At 48.8% G+C, this 18,065-nt stretch overlaps 1 protein-coding gene across 2 annotated transcripts; it reads right to left on the bottom strand.

The window, feature by feature from the left end:
* Positions 1-1,512: 1,512 nt before the first annotated feature.
* slc4a8 (solute carrier family 4 member 8) lies at positions 1,513-17,809 on the bottom strand. 2 transcript variants are annotated; one of them, XM_029152307.3, is made up of 25 exons: positions 17,626-17,809; positions 12,540-12,621; positions 11,319-11,471; positions 10,819-10,954; positions 10,528-10,688; positions 9,484-9,660; positions 9,019-9,110; positions 8,774-8,931; positions 8,585-8,672; positions 8,371-8,517; positions 8,204-8,304; positions 7,959-8,133; positions 7,743-7,876; positions 7,420-7,665; positions 7,238-7,343; positions 6,944-7,105; positions 6,751-6,864; positions 6,506-6,667; positions 6,171-6,422; positions 6,018-6,086; positions 5,762-5,935; positions 5,544-5,675; positions 5,373-5,476; positions 5,129-5,234; positions 1,513-4,990 (listed from the first exon to the last, which is right to left on the bottom strand). In XM_029152307.3, exons 1-25 carry the CDS (start codon positions 17,662-17,664, stop codon positions 4,985-4,987), a joined length of 3,276 nt encoding a protein of 1,091 aa, XP_029008140.1. In that variant the 5' UTR covers positions 17,665-17,809; the 3' UTR covers positions 1,513-4,984. The 2 variants fall into 2 exon arrangements, with proteins under 2 accessions (XP_029008140.1, XP_029008141.1); XM_029152308.3 differs by having other exon boundaries at positions 9,019-9,107.
* Positions 17,810-18,065: the final 256 nt, after the last annotated feature.

Genomic DNA, 18,065 nt, shown 5'->3' with positions numbered 1-18,065 from the left:
TCAACTGGGAAACACAGATTCTGACCCGACTCCTCCGGACGATCGATGCAAAGAAGCAGCGGAGCCCATGAACACGCGTGTGCACTCGCCCTGCGTGTCCCTTTATCTCATCAAGTGCACGCTGTCAATTAACCAGCACTACTTTTATAGGAGCGTGTGTGTCTTCAAGGCTAAATGTCACTGCTGTCCAATTATGTCCTATTACACTGACTGGTCACAAGAAGCTTTAAGCCACATTAAAATATTATTTAATTATTATCAGAAACAAAATATTATTATGGGTGCAGTTGGGTGGTTTTTCACACACACACACACACACACACACACACACACACACACACACACACACACACACACACACACACACACACACACACACACTTCGCCGTATTAGAGTGGCTCATTGTTTTCTGAATAGAGGACACAATATCCAAGTCTGGTAATAGAGGTTAGATTAATTGCTGACAAATCCGTATTCAGCAGTTCCCTTTCTCTCGGTCTGACAGATTTATGACAGAGATTGATGGAGGGGAGGGACGAGCCGAGAGCCTTCTCTGTTCAGTGAGAAGGGAGGACAACGGCTCAGCGAGGCAAAGAATAACTGAGAGAAGACAAACAGGATTGTTTTGCTTGGATCGAACACATAAGCAGTAATTCTGTGCTTGAGCTCAGAGGAGGCGCACGCTTCCAACCCCTGTTTAAAAATGCTGCATTCTAATTTACACCCAGTAACTCAGAAAAATTCAGTTGTATTTATCACCATAAATCCGACGCAATGACCCTGCATGAAGCAGATGAATGGAATTCAGCCATAGGCATTTTATTATTATTAAAAAGGATGAGTTTATGAGCAGTTGGATTAAAATAACAATAAAACAGTTCTACTGCAAGCTCCCGCCTCCCCTCAGTTCTTCCTTAAAAACACAGGAGGGTTTCTTTGAGACACGAGGGCCTCCTCAGCTTATTGACCATGTGGTGGACATGAGCCACAATGACACCAGGCCCACAACCAGTTCTGGCTAAATGCAAATGCTTAGAATACATTCAATTCAATTTATTTCACACTACTGCATCCAACACAGCCTCAGTCTGATCCCTGGCTAAAACCGTGGACTAAAACAAATCCACTACACTTTGTGATCTCTCCTGTTCCACCTGGTGTCGCAGTGAATGCCTGCCTGGTCCGCTGCAGGGACAGACAGCTGTTTGTAATCAGGAGCATTTGGGAGCCGGGATCACGTGACGCCCTCCAGGCGCACGTGCACACGTGGGCGTGTCCCTGCAGAGGCTCCGGAGCATCTTTACCCCCACGGCCCTTCCCACAGGATCCTCCAGTGCAGCCAGGATCACCTCCAGATGTGCGCGCTGCGTTCTCACCTCGGGGTAAAGATCGGGGGAGGGGTGCAGCACCAGGCTGGGGGGGGGGGGTTCAACAGAGGATGGAAACGTCCACACAAAGTTTGGAGGGAGCTGTGTTTTGAGATGCCTCGTGGACAGAGTGGACTGAGATACTTTGTTCCATTTCACTTGTACTTGTTTATTTTCCAGTTTACATCATCACGTCTACATATAAAACACAGAGCTCTTCCGCTCAGCACTACAGAGACCGTTCAGCGGTTGAAGAAACGACATTGCTCCGTTTCTGGCTCTAGGACTATTACGGTTGCTGCAGTACAGACGCACTGCTCCTGTAAAGCCTTGTGCTTTAGACACACACTGCATCTGGCTTTCCTTCATTAACTCTCTTAAAGTGGGCACTGGTTTAGTCTTCTCGTCAATCGTCCTGCATCGTGTCAGGTGCAGAACACAGGCAGAGGAGGGGGACATTTGAAACATGGATTTCCTGCTGTATTTATATGTGAAAAAGAAAAAAATCTTCTTCTAGAGCCTGAGGCTCATCACTGACGTTTTGGTCAGACGTTCAGGGGTTAAATGCCAAAACTGACAGCACAACAGGCCGTGGTTATGTATTCTATGACAGGCACACATGTACAGCGCATATTTAAACTCACATCAATCAATGTACAATTCTGATGGTCACAGGTATATGCAGTTAAGCACAGCACACAGAAGGCATTTCACCATATGTTTAGCACATTCACATACTCAATACATTAATGAGCTGAAGATCAAGACACATGATGTTTAACAACTGGTTTGAGTTCTCCTACAGAACGTCTGCCTCTCCTTTTTTCTTTACTATTTATTTTATTTTTTTCATTTTAGTGGTGGGTCTTTAGACACACGGAAACAGTTCATATTCATAAGTCAAAGCGGACTACGCGACTGCAAACACACCGTCCAAACCTTCACTGCATGTGACGTTCAAGCAAGGACTTCACTTGTGCACTTTGTTTTAAAGCCATTTAAAACAAACAATGGGGACCGAGGAGCTAAAGCCTTTGACAATGTTCATAAGACAGTGATGAGTTCAGTGATGATGAGTAACTTGAAAAAGTACGGTATAACAAAACACCCAGATTAACTGAAACATTTCAATGAGTTATTATGATGCTATAGATTAAGAATTGAATCCCTCATGAGCGTCAGCCTCACGTTAGTCAGTTTATTTCTATGATAACTTTGCTAAAGATTGTTTTACTACCTTCCATTTGTCAATTAAATGTCAACCAATTATTGTTTAATGAGCAGTTTCAAGACTGTTTCTGTTGAGTTCCTTCAATTATGTGCTGTATTCTTCTCTTGTCTCAGGTTCCCGTGTTTATTACAGTACAGTATATACAGAAAGTAAAAACAGCCTGAAACACATATCTAAATGTAAGTAAACCCAATAATGTATTATAAAATAAGTTATTTCCTGAATATATCTCTTAAAATAAAATATATCACAAGTTCTTTATCTACAGAAAGTGCAACTACAAAGTTACTGGTAGGTGTTTGAACATCCCTCTTCACACTCTAATATCTCTGTTGCCTGCAGCTCTCTCACCTTTGTGATGACCAGAAACATTACAATAAAAAGGTACTTTTATCTTAAAACAATCACCAGCTTTAGTTACTGTACTTTTCATATACTGATCGTAAAAAAAATGAAATACAGTCAATTAATTCACAAATCAAAACACCAAGTCACTATAGTAACAATTCCTTCAAAGATTTCAACGGGCAATTCTGTTTGTAGACTAGGTTTTAGTCCTACAACCATCAGTTGTGACTCGGGGATGAACTTTGTTTGATTCGAAACGTGATGTGAAGCATGTGAATTGCCAGATTTTATTGAAAATGATTGAAATGTTTTCTTTGGCACATAATGAAAGTGTTTTTAGTCTTTAAATGTTAGAGTTTCCTGAACAGCCTCTATTCACCAGAGGCAGATGAGCACTGGCACAACAGAACCTGATAAAGTAATGTTTGTAGCTTAAATACTTTGATTTGGATTTGGGGTAAATTATTGCTTAAAATAAGAATAATCTGTATCCCTCAAAGACACACACACACACACACACACACACACACACACACACACACACACACACACACACACACACACACACACACACACACACACACACGGCTCTGGTTTCCTGATGTCATCCAAAGGGCCTTGCAGGAGCATTTAGGACCTGGTCTGAGGTAAAGAAACGAGACACAGTACTAACGCGTGACAAACATTCAGTAGATCGACCTCCATCCTACACAATCTTTAGTTCAAGGGATTTATGCTTCAGTTTTTATCCCACCAAACACCAAACAGACACAACATTTTATGGCCTATAAGAGGATTTACCTATGTATTGAACCTGCAATGTAGTTTTTCTAACCTATTAGCTAATTTAGCTTTTCACCACTACTGTAATAAAACAAAACAAAAACATACTGAATAAAAAGACACTTCAGTAGATTTAGTAGACTTGACAAACCTACTTAGAATAACAAAAATAGAAGTGGTTCACATCGAAGGAGCCTTTACAATCTGTCATTTCTTATGAAAGAGTGAAAAGGCAAGTAGAGAGGTCTCTGTGTTGAATGTGGGGGCTCTTCTGTCTTTGCGAGGAGCACGTGAGGAAAAGGACGCTGCACTGCATGAATTCAAAGTGGGTGATCTGTGAACGCATGATTACTGGAGACCTTCAGTATGACACTGCATCTGTTTCAGTGGGTGCACCTAATCAAACGGTACCTATGGCTATTTGTGTAGTAGCATCCCCTCTACAGACAGATTGATGTAGGTCAGTAAAGTCTATATATATAGACAAACAACAGCTGCCGCCCTGCCAGCTGAGAATAAATCACTCACATGACATTTTCAGAGATCGGCCGGTAACACTGACTGACTGACTGACTGGGTTGTAAGTGTTTGTATTCCTGCATCCAAACCAATTTCAGCCGTGAGTCCAGGCCTTGCTGCCAGCAGCTGTCACAGTGCTCTCGCAGTTGGTTCATTATTCACTGTGTGGTGGAGCAGCTCCAGGATTTGTTTCTAGTTTCCATTATCAGAGTGTGGCTCGCTGCTTTGCCCGGCGTAATTGAAAGTGAGCTGTTAGCCTTAAAAATCCTTTAACTGCATTTCGAAATAGGCAGTAGATGCGCTTTCCTGTGTGCTGTCCAGCAACGGGCAATGCATCAAGACGGTGGTGATCCATTAAAGTAGATGACGCTTAAGGTGCAGTGTCATAATGATGGTCAGTGTGACTGAGATTAGACCTACATGCGGGTCAGAGCTAACTTTTAGCTAAGCACCAGTTCTAACAGTTTTGAAAATCCAGATTTCCTCACAAAGACAGAAGTGTGTGTGTGTGTGTGTGTGTGTGTGTGTGTGTGTGTGTGTGTGTGTGTGTGTGTGTGTGTGTGTGTGTGAGCGCGTTACACCGTTGATTTTGTGGGAGTGTTCCTGGTAGCTGGTAGAAATCTTTAAGTTTCTCTAAGCACTGAGGTTGAAGGTCGAAGCAACCAACATGGCGTCCTGTGGTAACTCGGCCCAGTCTGCCAGGACGCCCTTCACTCATCTATAAACGCGATCTCTTCAATCCTGCAGAGGGGAACACAAGAACCTGAGTTGCTACAGCAGAGGAAGCAAGGAGTGGCTGCATGTGTTCAACAGTCTTACAACATTTGCAGAGCACACAGCAAACAAGGGTGAGGAGTGACATATTAGACGAGGCCTTGCCTTCTTAACAGCCACGGGACGAGGGTCACTTTGATTAGAGCTGAGGGATTTCCACACTGTGGTTTTAGACATTTCATCAGATATGTTAATCTCAGAAGGGTCACACCTGAGGAGCGAGGGACGGGAGAAGGAGGGAGAGATCAGAGAGCGGACAGGGGACAGGGGACGGGATGAGGAGGGACTTGGGGGAAGTCTCCACACACAATCCTACCACGTGATCCCGTCCATTTTAATGTGTACTCACTTGGGGTCATGTGCTTTTGGGGACTGGACAGGCGGGCTTGTTTCCAGGGGAATCTGAACACTGATCTCATCTTCTTTCTTTGACGTGATCATAACCTCTGATTCCTAATCAAACAATCCATCAGTCATTCAGTATTAGTTTTTAGTAGTTTCATTGGGACGTTCGATCTACCTCGTCAATCTTCTTAGATGCGTCATCAAGGTTTTTCTTCTTCCACTCCGGCATTAGGTCGTCCAGGTAGCTGAGCTCCCGCTTGGAGAAACACAGGTCGAGGAGCTTGCGGATGAAAACCAGCGCCAGCACCTGGAGTCAGAAGAGAAAGTCACGTTTCTCATCTGAATGGAGAGATGTGGACGCAGTGTGGGGGGTCCTGGCAGTGGTTATCTCACCATCATGGGAAAGATAATGGCAGCGGGTGAGGTTTTGATGATCCAGAGGAGCACCAGACAGGTGAGCTGCGTGACCGTGAACAGGTGCACCTTCCGCAGGGGCACGTGCCGCAGGTAGATGAAGTCCGGCTGGTGCTTGGCCGGCATGCCGAACAGCTTCAGGCGGTCGAAGAACTGTAACAAGCAGATAGAGATGAGCAGAGGGATGAGTAGTAAATGAGGAGAAACAAAGTGATTTGATTATGGTGGAGGATACCTGAATGCCTTTTAATGAAGAAGCTCCCATGTAAAGGAAAACACCGTACAACACCGGCATAGGAATGAACTGGATAGAAAACAACCTGGTTACACGCTGTCACTTCACGTGCTGGCCAGAGGGGGGCAGCATCGCGCCGCACGTCTGACTGACCTGCAGGGCTCCAGTCATGAACACAGAGCAGCCCATGAGCAGGAAGATGAGCAGGCCCGTGAGCCTCTGCTCCCTGATGCCCAGGAAACGAGGCTGCTCGCCCGGAGCCGAGCTCTCCGACTCCAGCTTCAGGCTGTTGACGTGGGAGATGGACAGAACGGTGGCTGCTACAAACCAGGGCAGGCCCATGATGGAGCACACCGCCAGCATGACGCCGACCATGAGCAGGTCCAGGTGGTACCCGCAGCCCTTCTGCAGGACACAGACACGGTCATGGTTCTTAGGAAGAGCCCACGAGTACCCACTTCTGTATCAGGACTCTAGAAAGCACTGACCAGCAGTTTATGTTCTTTGCGGTTGATGATCACGGCAGTTATCTGCTGGTCCATGAAAATAAGGATTGTGCAGAGAAGAGCGGGAATAGAAGCAGCCAGAGCTGTCCACCACGGGTTGGTGCCGATGGGGTTGATCAACCAACCTCGATCATCTCTGGTGGGCTGCAGGCAAACAAACGTCATAACTCGAATAATATGCAGAATATGAATCAAGCTCCACTCTATTATTACTCTTTCTCGCATACCTGGAATTTACTGGGCACCTTCAACTTCTGGGAGGGGACCCCGACGGCATAGTCAAGGAGAACCATGATGACGATGGTGAGGAAGACGGCAAAGTCACTGATCATAGACCGCACCTGGACGCACGAGACGACGCTTAGAGGCACGAACCTCTGTTTGGATGAAGGCGTCCGACTGAATGTGAGGGTGTGTTACCTTGGTGGGAAAATAGCGACTGGTCTTGAACTGTTTGAGGAAGGCAGACATGAAAAAAGTGGAGAAGAACAAGATGGTGGACCAGAAGAGAACGTCTGGGGTGTACGGGCCATGGTGGCCACACGCCGTGCCCACGAACTGGCCCTGCAGACTCACGCACTCCTGCAGAGACAGAACCAGGGACCCACGGTATGAGCTGACGTTGGGCATCACTGGGAGTGTGTTGTGTGTGTGTGTGTGTGTGTGTGTGTGTGTGTGTGTGTGTGTGTGTGTGTTGTGTGTGTGTGCGTTGACCTTGACAGTGAGGTTGGCCCACTGCACAGTAGAGGCCGTGACGTTCCTCTTGCTCCACAGCTCCAAGGTCATTGTCCCCGGATTATCGGGCTCCGCACACCTGCAGCTACAGACAGGGAACACGCAGGGCGTCAGATGATGGATGAGAGGCCGACGGAAGCCGCGACCCCGGTGTTACTCACTACGCCAGCGTGAGTTGGTCCAGGTCGGTGTGCGTGTTGAACGGGTAGAGCTCCCCCAGGTGGAAGAGCTTCTCCAAGGCCTCGTAAATGAAGATGAGGCAGATGAGGGCGGCGAAGGCCTCCTCCGTGAATCGAGTGATGTAACACACCAGGGAGCTGGCGTCGGTGGCAACCAGCACCAGGCACAGCAGGGCCGTCCACAGGCCGATGCAGGTCCTGAGCGACAAGTAGGACAGCTTGTAGTCCCTGAAGGGAGAGAGGGAGCAGAGATCACCACTGGGACGCAACTCTCGACGAACGCCCACGCGGGATCGTCAACAAACCTGCAGAACTTGAAGAGGATTTTCTCGAAAACGAGCACAGGACCCGTGCTGCCCAGGATGGTGAGCGGCTGCCCGGCAAACAGGGAGTAGGCCACCCCGGTCATGGAAGCACCCAGCAGGGACTCGATGGCGCTCTGACAAAACCAAGACCAACCGCAGCCACTCAGAAGGGCCCGCTGTGCCCGAGGAGTGCCCGGAATGCGTGCGTGATCTTACAATGCGTCCCTCCGTGGCCTCCCCCAGCAGCCCTCCGAAGGTGATGACGGGCGACATGCAGGCGCAGTAGAGGAAGAGGAAGGACGCCACGCACTGGAGGCTGAGCCCGTCCCGGAAGTCGCTCAGGTAGAACGGCGCCTTCCTTTTGACGTCCAGGACCAGGCCACCGAACAGGCTGCGGGACGAGGCACAGCTGTTACGCGCCACTCCAGCGTGACGGCGCCAAAGCGGCGGCGGCCGTTTACCGTCCAGTCCTCTGCAGCTCCGGCCCGTGGTGCTCGGCGTGCAGCTCCTCCTCCACCTGGCAGGCCGCGCCGTTGACGACCCCGGCGATCTTCCTCTTCTCCTGCGGGCGACCGAGCGTCAGAACCCGACGGAACCCCATTCAGCTGCGCCCGCGCGGCGCGTTTACCTGCGAGGGCACGTTCTTAGGGGGCTCGATGCGGATGGAGGGGTCCCACTCGCCCGGCGGCAGGACGGTCACTTGGTCCAGGAACTCGTCTATCCCCGCCAGCAGGTCGCTTCTGTCCTTTGCCTTGTATGCTACATCGTGGAAGATCTGACACACAGGAGGAGTGAAGGTAAACGCTGCCTTCGTCAGACTGATCTGATTTCCCTTCTCTTACCTCATCCGTCATAATAGTGGCCATGGAGCGTCCAATTTCGTGGTATTGCTGGGCTTTTCCATCTGGGCCCAGGAGAATGAAGAGGAACCTGGTGTTTGGCGGCAGATGATATTAAACGCATGAATCATTCCTGCATTATTGAACTCGTGTTATTTGGTTTTCTGTAAGGGATCGTTCACGCGTCGGCACCTGGTGGGAATGGGGACCTCGGTGAGTCCGGTGAGCAGCACAGCAGGGGACAGGCGGACAAAGGCCACGATGGACCTCTCCAGGAAGTCCAGCTCTCCCACCAACACGTTGGAGGCCTCCGCGCCCTCGGGGATCTTCTTCATGAAGTGCATGTCCACCTGGTGAAAGGAAGCGGATCATCTGTCCACGTTACAGTCTGCTCTCTACTATCATCATCTACTGCAGCATCTACTAGCTACATTTACCTTGCTGAGGTCCATCTGAGAAGCATCCTGCCCAGCACCATTCTTCAGTGGCTCTGCGGCAGGAGGGGGCTGGGGAGACGTGGCCGGACCTGCTGGACAGCACATGCACGTGGGTTTAAGAGAGAAACATCTCAGTCAGTACATTTATTTACTGACCTGCCAAAAAAATAAATAAAAGGATGCTTCAAACTGTTTTTGGCAGCCAGTCCCTGTCTCCCTAGAGATGATGTTTTTTAATATTGCTTCTGGTGTCTCCGTGTCTGCTTTTATGCTTGATTACTGAGAAAATAATATTATGATAACAGATAGAATTAAAGCTTTAATTCCTCTTCACAAGAACTTACAGCCGTTTTGTAGCCTAATATTTGAAGTCAGTGTCGCTGAATTTCTGCATCTACTTCTAGAGACGTCTAGAAAACGCTATCAGTGATAACCTCATTGACTGTCGGCCACATTGAACAGGACCTGTGAGGTGGGGCTCGGACGTCTTGCGGGTCCCCTCTGCGATGGAGCTGAGGATGGGGATCAGGTTCTTCTTCTTCTCGTTCTGATGGTGGTGCCTCTTCAGCAGAGCCTCTCGCACCCTCACCCTCACGCTGTCGTCCAGCTCATGCGACGCCTCCTGGTGGTCCAGCACCATGTCTGCAACACCAAAGACTCATGACCCCATCAGCGTGTCACCAGCGTTTATCTACTCCTCATTTATGATGAACAAAATCTATTTTTTCCATTAACAGTAATTAATTCATTAATGATTGATTATGTGCCCAACACACAGAGAATGTTTAGCATCTATCCATCTCACTCTCCACTGACCTCTCCTCCTCCTCCATCCTTCCTTTTTCTCTATTGACTAGCTGAGCAAGCACATGACCGTTCCTCCTTCATTTCCTCCTTTACGGTCAATCAAACCCACACGCACGCACTAGTGCCTGCATTTATTCTGAGCCCACTTCAGGCCCGGTGCTAATGCGAAGCCCATCTCCAGCATAATCAGCCTCCGCCTCATGTTAATGAGGACAGCGATGAGAAAATCGCATTATGCAGCATGAGCTTGAACCACAAGTCTCTCCACTTAAACTACAGATGTCTCCAATAAAAAAAAAAGATTTTTAATTATTCAGACAGATGAAGTAAACAGCATTTGCTACTGTAGCCCGGGTGCAGCTGAGAGGAATCACAGGGAGAAGAAAGGGATTGGAATAGTCTCTGTTTAGAAGCCTATTCATATATCTTCACTTTCACTTTCATGCACAGACAGCGTTGACTCAGTCACGTTATTGCAGATTTGCATGTCCTTGCAGGGCAAGTTTGGCAGCAGCTTTGACTAAATGTATATTTTATACAAATCAGGGCCAACAGAGACTGAGCAGCCCTGATATCCAGTAACACTGAACCCTAAACAGAGCCAAACGTCTGCCAAAAAGGGGACTGACGGACAAAATCTGCCCGGTGCAGATTCTGTTGATTACATCGGCGGTCGCGGAGGTCTGTGCTCCGCGCTCTCACCCGCGATCTCTTCGATGCAGTCGGCGCGCATGTCCAGCAGCACGCTGCCGTTGATGATGCAGCTGCGCAGCTCAAACAGGCTGTGGAGGGAGAGCGTGGCCACGTAGGGCTTGCTCCACCGCTCGCCGCCGTCCTCCACGTCTTCCTCAAACTTCAGCCACCTGCCAACAGGAAGAGCAGGAATGAGGCCGGGGTTTATTTTGAGAGACGATGATGCATGTGAGCTTCACACGCGTCCGCTGGAAGCTCTGTTTGCAGTCGTGGCCGACGCCTCCCGGAGGGGATCCTGACCTGGCCGTTTCCTTCCACTCGGCATCTCTGCCCTCCTTCACGCAGATCTCGTCCAGCTCGGTGAACAGCTCGTGGGCCACATGTTCGGCATCCTCCTCGGCGCCCAGAATGAACTGCACCCTCTGGGACGGCGTGTCTGAAGCGAGAGATGCGAGCTGTGTTTTTCACATGACTGACAAATAGACACGGCGCCACCGACTTGGCCGCTGCACGGCTGCGAGGCCCAGGCGAGATTTAACAGCAACCGGACACATGCACATATGCAACATGCTTAGTAGGTCCTGTCCTGTGCTTCAACAACTAATTACTGGGTCTGTCAATTTTATCCTGGAGCGTTTGGGTGGATGAAGGGGTCAGTATTGATAGACCTGGTTTTTACAATATATTGCTTTTTGTGGGACCTGGATGTGTAAGGATCACACCATCCCTGAGCATTGTAAAGTAAAGGAGGGTGTGTGTGTGTGTGTGTGTGTGTGTGTGTGTGTGTGTGTGTGTGTTACCGTGACTGGAGGTGGCCGCATCACTTCCCTCGCTTTGCTGGGCTGCATTGCTTCCCGCCCGCCTGTCTCTCTTGCGGTGGCGGGAGCCGTGAGGCTTGTGGTGACGGTGGCTCTGCCTGGGCATTCGAACGCCCACAAATAGAGTCCGGTGGCCTGAAGGTGTTTAAAAAGCGATTTCACTTAAAGTAACAGTTCTTGAACACTTACTCCCTGAGAAATTGCTGTAATGTTACATACGAATATTCATTGTGTTTCAACAAGGACTCTGAGCTACTGAGCTGCAGCTCCTCATGGTCTGAAGAAGTTTTTATCCTTGCAAAAGGTGATAATGGCCTCAGTGACATTTATACACACACACATGCACCTTTCTCTCCACTGCAATAACAGATCACCCCCCCTCAAGCCTCCTCTGGACAGATGATTCATTATTAATGTCCCTTTCTGTACATGTCCACCAGTCCAATAAGATCACATATCTGTGTCCTCTCAGTGGCAGGGCTGTGCATCTGTGGATTTTATAGCTGAAGGAGACTGCTGAAAGCTTAAGGAAACGAAACAGTATAATATCTCCAGAGTTATCGTAGAAGGTCAGAATCTATCAGAAGTATTACTGTGTAGAACAAGGCTGAAAGACGACCTGCGGGTAAAAAGTCATGACACCAACTGCTCAATAAGTGCAAGGACCTCTGCTCATTATGCACAGGCTTCCACCAAGTCACTGCCGAGGCTGTGGAGAAATCGGCTGAACGAGGAATCAACAAATGTCAAGGCTTTGATGTGGAAATGCAGCAATGCAACATTCACGCTTGCTGTTTCTGTTTGAAACAAAAAGATGATACCAAAAGGAAGGGACTGGATCTGCACCGGGGTTTGACAGCAGCCACACCTCAGCTGGCTGAGAGTGACATCACTGAGCCAGGTGTGGACAGATGTTCATCATTAGCAGATATGTGAGCTTAGGGAGGAGCACAGCTGCTCCACTGTTGGTTATGCTCTGGAGGTGATGGTAACAACGAGCAAAGCAAATCAAATGCTCATTACATAAATAGCAGAAGTTATAAATTTTATATTTTTTATTGATTAGACTTTTACTCAGACTGAAAAAAACCCATATAATCACTGGATCCCATTGTGCACAGCCTAAACAAAGGCTTCAACCAATTTCCAGCAGTGCTGGAAATTGGTTGAAGCCTTTGTTCCAACGTTTCCAACGTTACTCACCTTCCAGCTCCTCCTTCTCATAGTGAATGTTCAACACCGAGCTTGTCCCTCCCTGGTCTACCACCACCTCCTCATCTGGCCTCTGATGGACATACAGAAACACAAAAGACCTGTAAAGCAGCTTTATTGTGAAAGTTTCCTTCTACCACCACTTAACCAGAGCCACTACACACGCAGGTGGTTCAGCGAAGAGCATCAAATTCCAGACAGTCTATTCTCAGACTGTCTCCGACACAGGAAGAAGGACAAGCAGACACACACACACACACACACACACACACACACACACACACACACACACACACACACACACACACACACACACACACACACACACACACACACACACACACTGTTATCAGAGGGAAACAGGGCCTGCATCGGTGGGAGTATGTGCTTGGTGCTACTACCCTGGGAGACATCAAATCTAATCAAATTAGCAGAACATCACAAGCATCAGAGCCGCTGTCACCAGCTGCAGGACGTGCTTGTCTGTGTTTCGGTTTCAACCCAGCTCTGGTGCTGAAGCACAACCGGATCACAGGTGCGATGACACGCGACGGCTGGACGACGCGGTTTGGAGGTGGAGGTGTTCTGTGAGCATTGTTTTTAGAAGCCAGTCAGAGCTGCGATCAATACGATCAATGAGTGAAATCTATAAACAGCTCAAAATGAGGGGTTGAAGGACTGCACGAGTCCAGAAACGTCTGCCAACAGTAATTTACAGCTGTCGATGAGAGCACACAGACGCACACTGGTCTGCACATACGTTCAGCTCTACATTGACGTTTCCACCCACTCTATATGGACTCATGACCTATACTGTACATAATGTGATTATATTAGTACAGATAATTAAACAGCGGCCATTTTCTAAATCTAATAAAAAAGTATTTGTGTGGAATAAATAATTAGAGTTAGAGCAGAGGACAGAAAGAGGATAGAGGAGAGAGTTGGATTTTGCCCTTTTCTACCATCAACTGCCTGCATTATTAACATTCAGTGAGCAGCTAGAGAACAATCACCATAATATTATATTAGGTAAAATTATCAAAGATGCTGTGCAGTGAGATCAATCTTCAACGTGATCAGCACAGTCGACTGTTTGTGATTCGCACGCCAGCAAGAAGGAAGATCTGGGGATCCCAGGACAGCGTGCCAATTCACAGATGTGAGGCGCTCAGCACTACGTGTCTGCCTGCCTCGCTATTTCCACCATGTCAGTGGGATCTGCTTCTCTTTCCATGACTGAGCGCGTCTGAATCCCAAGACAACGCTGTCCTTTTAAAGAATAAGGACACTTAATTAGAAAGGCGTGCTGGGGCCAAACACTGAACGAGGCTCAGGATTTGATCAGCAGCTTGAGGAGGCAAGTGCATGTTTTAACAGATGTGCCCATATAAGTAGCTGAAGGTCGAGCCAATAAACTATAGAAAAAAATCATAAATAACATGCTGTTTACATAAACATTGTTAAATGATTGAATAATTGTTTTTTTTTATTTAAATGTTATTGAGGTTGTGTGCTAAGTTTATTGCTCTAAGTTTTCTCTAAATAGTTGCTTAGTTGTTGCTGTTTTACATGTATGATGATTCATATTTATACATTCATCTATTGATTAAAAAGACATCGTATTCACACACAAATTCATTAGCCAACTCTCACTGGACTCTACAGCCACACACACACACACACACACACACACACACACACACACACACACACACACACACACACACACACACACACACACACACACACACACACACTGTTATCAGTCGGCACAGGCTGGTGGATTAGGACTATGCAGTGAGTGGGATCCGGATCCGGCCGGAGGCGGCCCGTTGCCGAACAACGGGAGCTTTCCCAAATATATAGACAAGCAACGAGCGTCAGAGACAGGAAGCGCGGCTGAGTGAGAGCGGACTCTGTGTCCCAGAGAGAACGTTAGACCGCCGTCCGCTCTGTGGGAAATCTTTTTTCCCCAGTGTAACTGCACAGTGGGTGAAACATGATGATTTCCTTTTTTTATTCCTACTGGAGGCGAGATCAGACTACAACTATATGTCCTTTCTCAAGTTTGTCCACTTCATTACTCGATATGACTCACAGCTCCCAGTCACAGTTCTCTCGCTAGCGGCACATTCATGCATTCGGCGTGTTTTTCCAACAGGTTAGTGGTTCCCTGTCATCGACAGCCGATCTCCCTCGTGTCGCGTTAAGCTCTTGAGCTAATCACAAAGCTGGGTGAGCACATTCATGTCGTTTTTCCACCGACGGCTCATGTGGCGGCGTTTCGCTCGCCGCTTCTATCTCCTGGCAACCTCTGGCTTTGAATCGGCCGCAGCGCTTTGTTGGGAGGGTTTGCGATTTACTCGTTATTCCTCACGCAGGTTAGTGGCACCACAACACAGAGGTGACTCACGGCTCAACCCCCAAAATGGCTGCCTGTCCTTGAGTTTCTGTCCTTCGGTGAAACAAACCTACGCTGAGGGAAGAACCTGATACAGGTCACATGGTCACAGCCGAGGTGGCAGCTCTCATGCTTCATACTAATACACAAGATGAACACACTCTGCAATTTAACCTAACGTTTTAGAACCTGCAAACCGAACAATAATATTGTGTATTTCCTAATGATTGAATAGCACGTTTTTCTCCCTGTGATCCAGAAAATATTAATGATCCTGGCTGTTGCTACTTTAGGTTTTATACAGTATTTCATGTGCTGATGTAATGATTTTTATTTAATGGGTCTAAATGCGGCTGCTGCACTAAATCCTTGGCTTTAGGCAAACGTAGACGCCCCAGTGTGTGCAAACATCAAACCGGCCGTCGCCCTGAACAAATAGAGCAGCAGTGATTTTCACCAAGTCCAATCAATGCGCTGCGCTCGCGATGACCTTTCACTCCGGCAGGACGACGAGCGGGGACCGCTTTAGGGGAACCGGGCCTGATGAGGCACAGAGCTGAGAACCAGCCTGCTGCCTCTTCGCTGGTGACACTCCCTCAACAGACCCACCCAGCTGATACGAGCCTCCAGCAAGTCGTCCCCAAATACACCCACTGCTGTGGGTGTTTGTGTTTTGACCTCTGACCCCGCCGGGCTCTCGTCCCAGAAGCACCCGGCGCTGACAGCAGGGACACACGAGCCTGGCTCAGACAACTGGGCCTGTCACTTCTAGACAGCGCTTTGTGTCTGAGAGCTGGCACTCGCGGTGACGCCGGCTGCAGGCTGACGCTGCGACTACACCCATCGCCGCTCCGCCGCAGAGACACGCGTGACCAGGGGCTACGGCTGAACGAGAGGAGACGAGGAGGAGGGCAGCAGGAGTCATTGGGTACCACACAGGCCGTTCTGCCTCTCCTCTCACACCACGAGATTACTGCAATCATGCTTTTATTGATGAAAATCAATTTGCTTTAAACTCTATCTGGGTCCCACGACTGTTTGGGAGTCTCGACTTTGAGGCTCTTTCAAGTTATGAAATACTTTTGACTAATGGACGCAATGTTGCACATTCATTCCTCAGGCTGGATCACTCACGCTAAATGAATTCTCTGCCACCGAGCTGATTAAAGTAAAAGCTAGGAGCGATGCCAGGCGGCAAATAATGTATGACCGAATGAGGGATCTGCGATGAATTTGTGCTGCAGAGTGAGAGCGGGAGGGAGAAATTTATGATTGCAGGGCTATAAGTTATAACAGGAACCACAGCTGGTAGATTTTCATGGCTCTAGATGTACAACAGTAAAATATACAAACTTCCTGATCACAGTCTTGAACATGTGTAACTACGCTTCTGCTGGGATGTGCGGCGTGTGACTGTGTTTGCTGTGTGTTAGGAATAATCGATCTCCCAGCAGCTCTCGTACGGTAATAAATACGAAGAGAGAAAGTCAGGAAGCGAACGTCCTGTTGGTGCAGCACATCTCAGCGGCGCTGGTCTGTGCTGAGCATGTGCAGCACAGAGAAAGGCTCCACAGACACTTCTGCGCTTGAGAGCGGCCACAGATAAGAAAACGGAGGCACGTGCAGCATGTGCAGCAAGTCAAGGAGCATCCGCTGTGTTCAACCATCCATAGTGAAACTGACTCCATTCAACCTCTTTCATCCAGGAAGATTAGAGGTGGAAAATTAAATATTAATTCAACTGATTCAACAAAATTTTCTTCTTTTAAGTCATTCATGCACACAATATCTTGTAATACTCAGAACACCTTAACTAGACTTTGGCAAAGATTTAAACAGCTTTCCGGTGGAAGGAGTGGACTGTGGTCCAGGCCGACTGAACAGCTGCCGAGGTTATGGAAGAGAGACCAAGTTGAAGGGGGGAGGCTGCCCGGCACGGTCCCCTCCCTGTCAGAAAGCTGCTTAATCATATCAGAGACTGTCCAGCTCACCTCTGCTTCTCCTCCATCTGCCTCCTGCCTCACACGGGGAAGTTATTCTGAGGGCATGACCGTTGGGTTAGGGTACACTCGGTCCTGATGCTGAGCCCCATCAGGCTAATAATGGATCACACATAAATGTGACATTAAGGTCAAGTCGACTCTGCCTGTTAAACCCCACTTCCTGTGCCCCCCCCCCCCACTGGGATTGGCTAATAATGAGCATGAATGGCGTCAAGGTCATTTGCGGAGGTCTGAGAAGAGAGTCAGGTGAAGATTCGCCAGTCTGTCCGTTTCCGGTTGTTCCTCCTGAAGAGGAGTGGGGAAATTAGCGACATTTACCTTCTCCACAATTTGCTGCACTCTTACTATCACTTATTATGTCGGACAGCGTGTTTATTGCGTTACAACGTGAGTCTCTTGTGGCAATTAATGCACGTGTTGCTCACAACAACAACAACAACAACAACAACATCCGCATCTGACAAAAAAACTGCAAAAGCCGAAGTTTCTGCAGCCTCGGTGGTGAAACGAAAGTAGTTCACAACATTTGACACACACGCACACCTCGTTCCAGCAGGAAACCCCGAGTTTCGATGGGAGACATTCAAACAGCAGCCCAGTCTGTGCACAGCCCGATCGCCGCCGCGTCAAAGCAAGGCGCCGCGCAGCGCACATTCTAAGGGCACTTCACCTGGTAGCCCAGGGCCATCTCCGGGTCGTTGACCGGCATGCCCGCAGCCTTCGGCCGAACCTGCCGTTCGCTGTTCGCGGAGCGTGAAGGCGAGTCCGTCAAAGCGGCCGTTCAGCCCCCCCCCTCCCCGCCCTCCGTGCGCTCCGAGGACGTTCTGGAGACGCGGTCACCAGCCGGGAACCGCCGCTGCTTCCGTGCGTGCGGACGTGTCGAGGATCGGCATCTCGTCCGGATGAGGTGGAAGCGACGGAATTGTGGCTGGTGTTGTGATGATTTCACGGCCGCGCTCCCGGCTCCCCTCCCTCCTGTCCTGGCTGTGGCAGCAGGATGCGGAGAGCATCACTGCAGCCTCAGCCAATTAGAGCGCAGATGCTCACAATGGGCTGCGACGCGCTGCTGCTACCCAGCACAGCAAAGGCCGCACAATAATGGGCTGCGGC

Source organism: Betta splendens, chromosome 5 (assembly GCF_900634795.4).
Source record: "Betta splendens chromosome 5, fBetSpl5.4, whole genome shotgun sequence".
NCBI lineage: Eukaryota > Metazoa > Chordata > Actinopteri > Anabantiformes > Osphronemidae > Betta > Betta splendens.
The sequence above is the reverse complement of the archived record's forward strand: the minus strand, read 5'-3'. Positions and strand labels throughout refer to the sequence as shown.

Coding starts and splice junctions, on each gene's coding strand:
- slc4a8 (XM_029152307.3), bottom strand. CDS start 17,664: ATGCCGGTCAACGACCCGGAGATGGCCCTGGGCTACCAG. Junction 7,344..7,419: donor GACCAACTCACGCTGGCGTA/GTGAGTAACACC, acceptor CCCTGTCTGTAG/CTGCAGGTGTGCGGAGCCCG. Junction 7,106..7,237: donor GGGCCAACCTCACTGTCAAG/GTCAACGCACAC, acceptor CTGTCTCTGCAG/GAGTGCGTGAGTCTGCAGGG.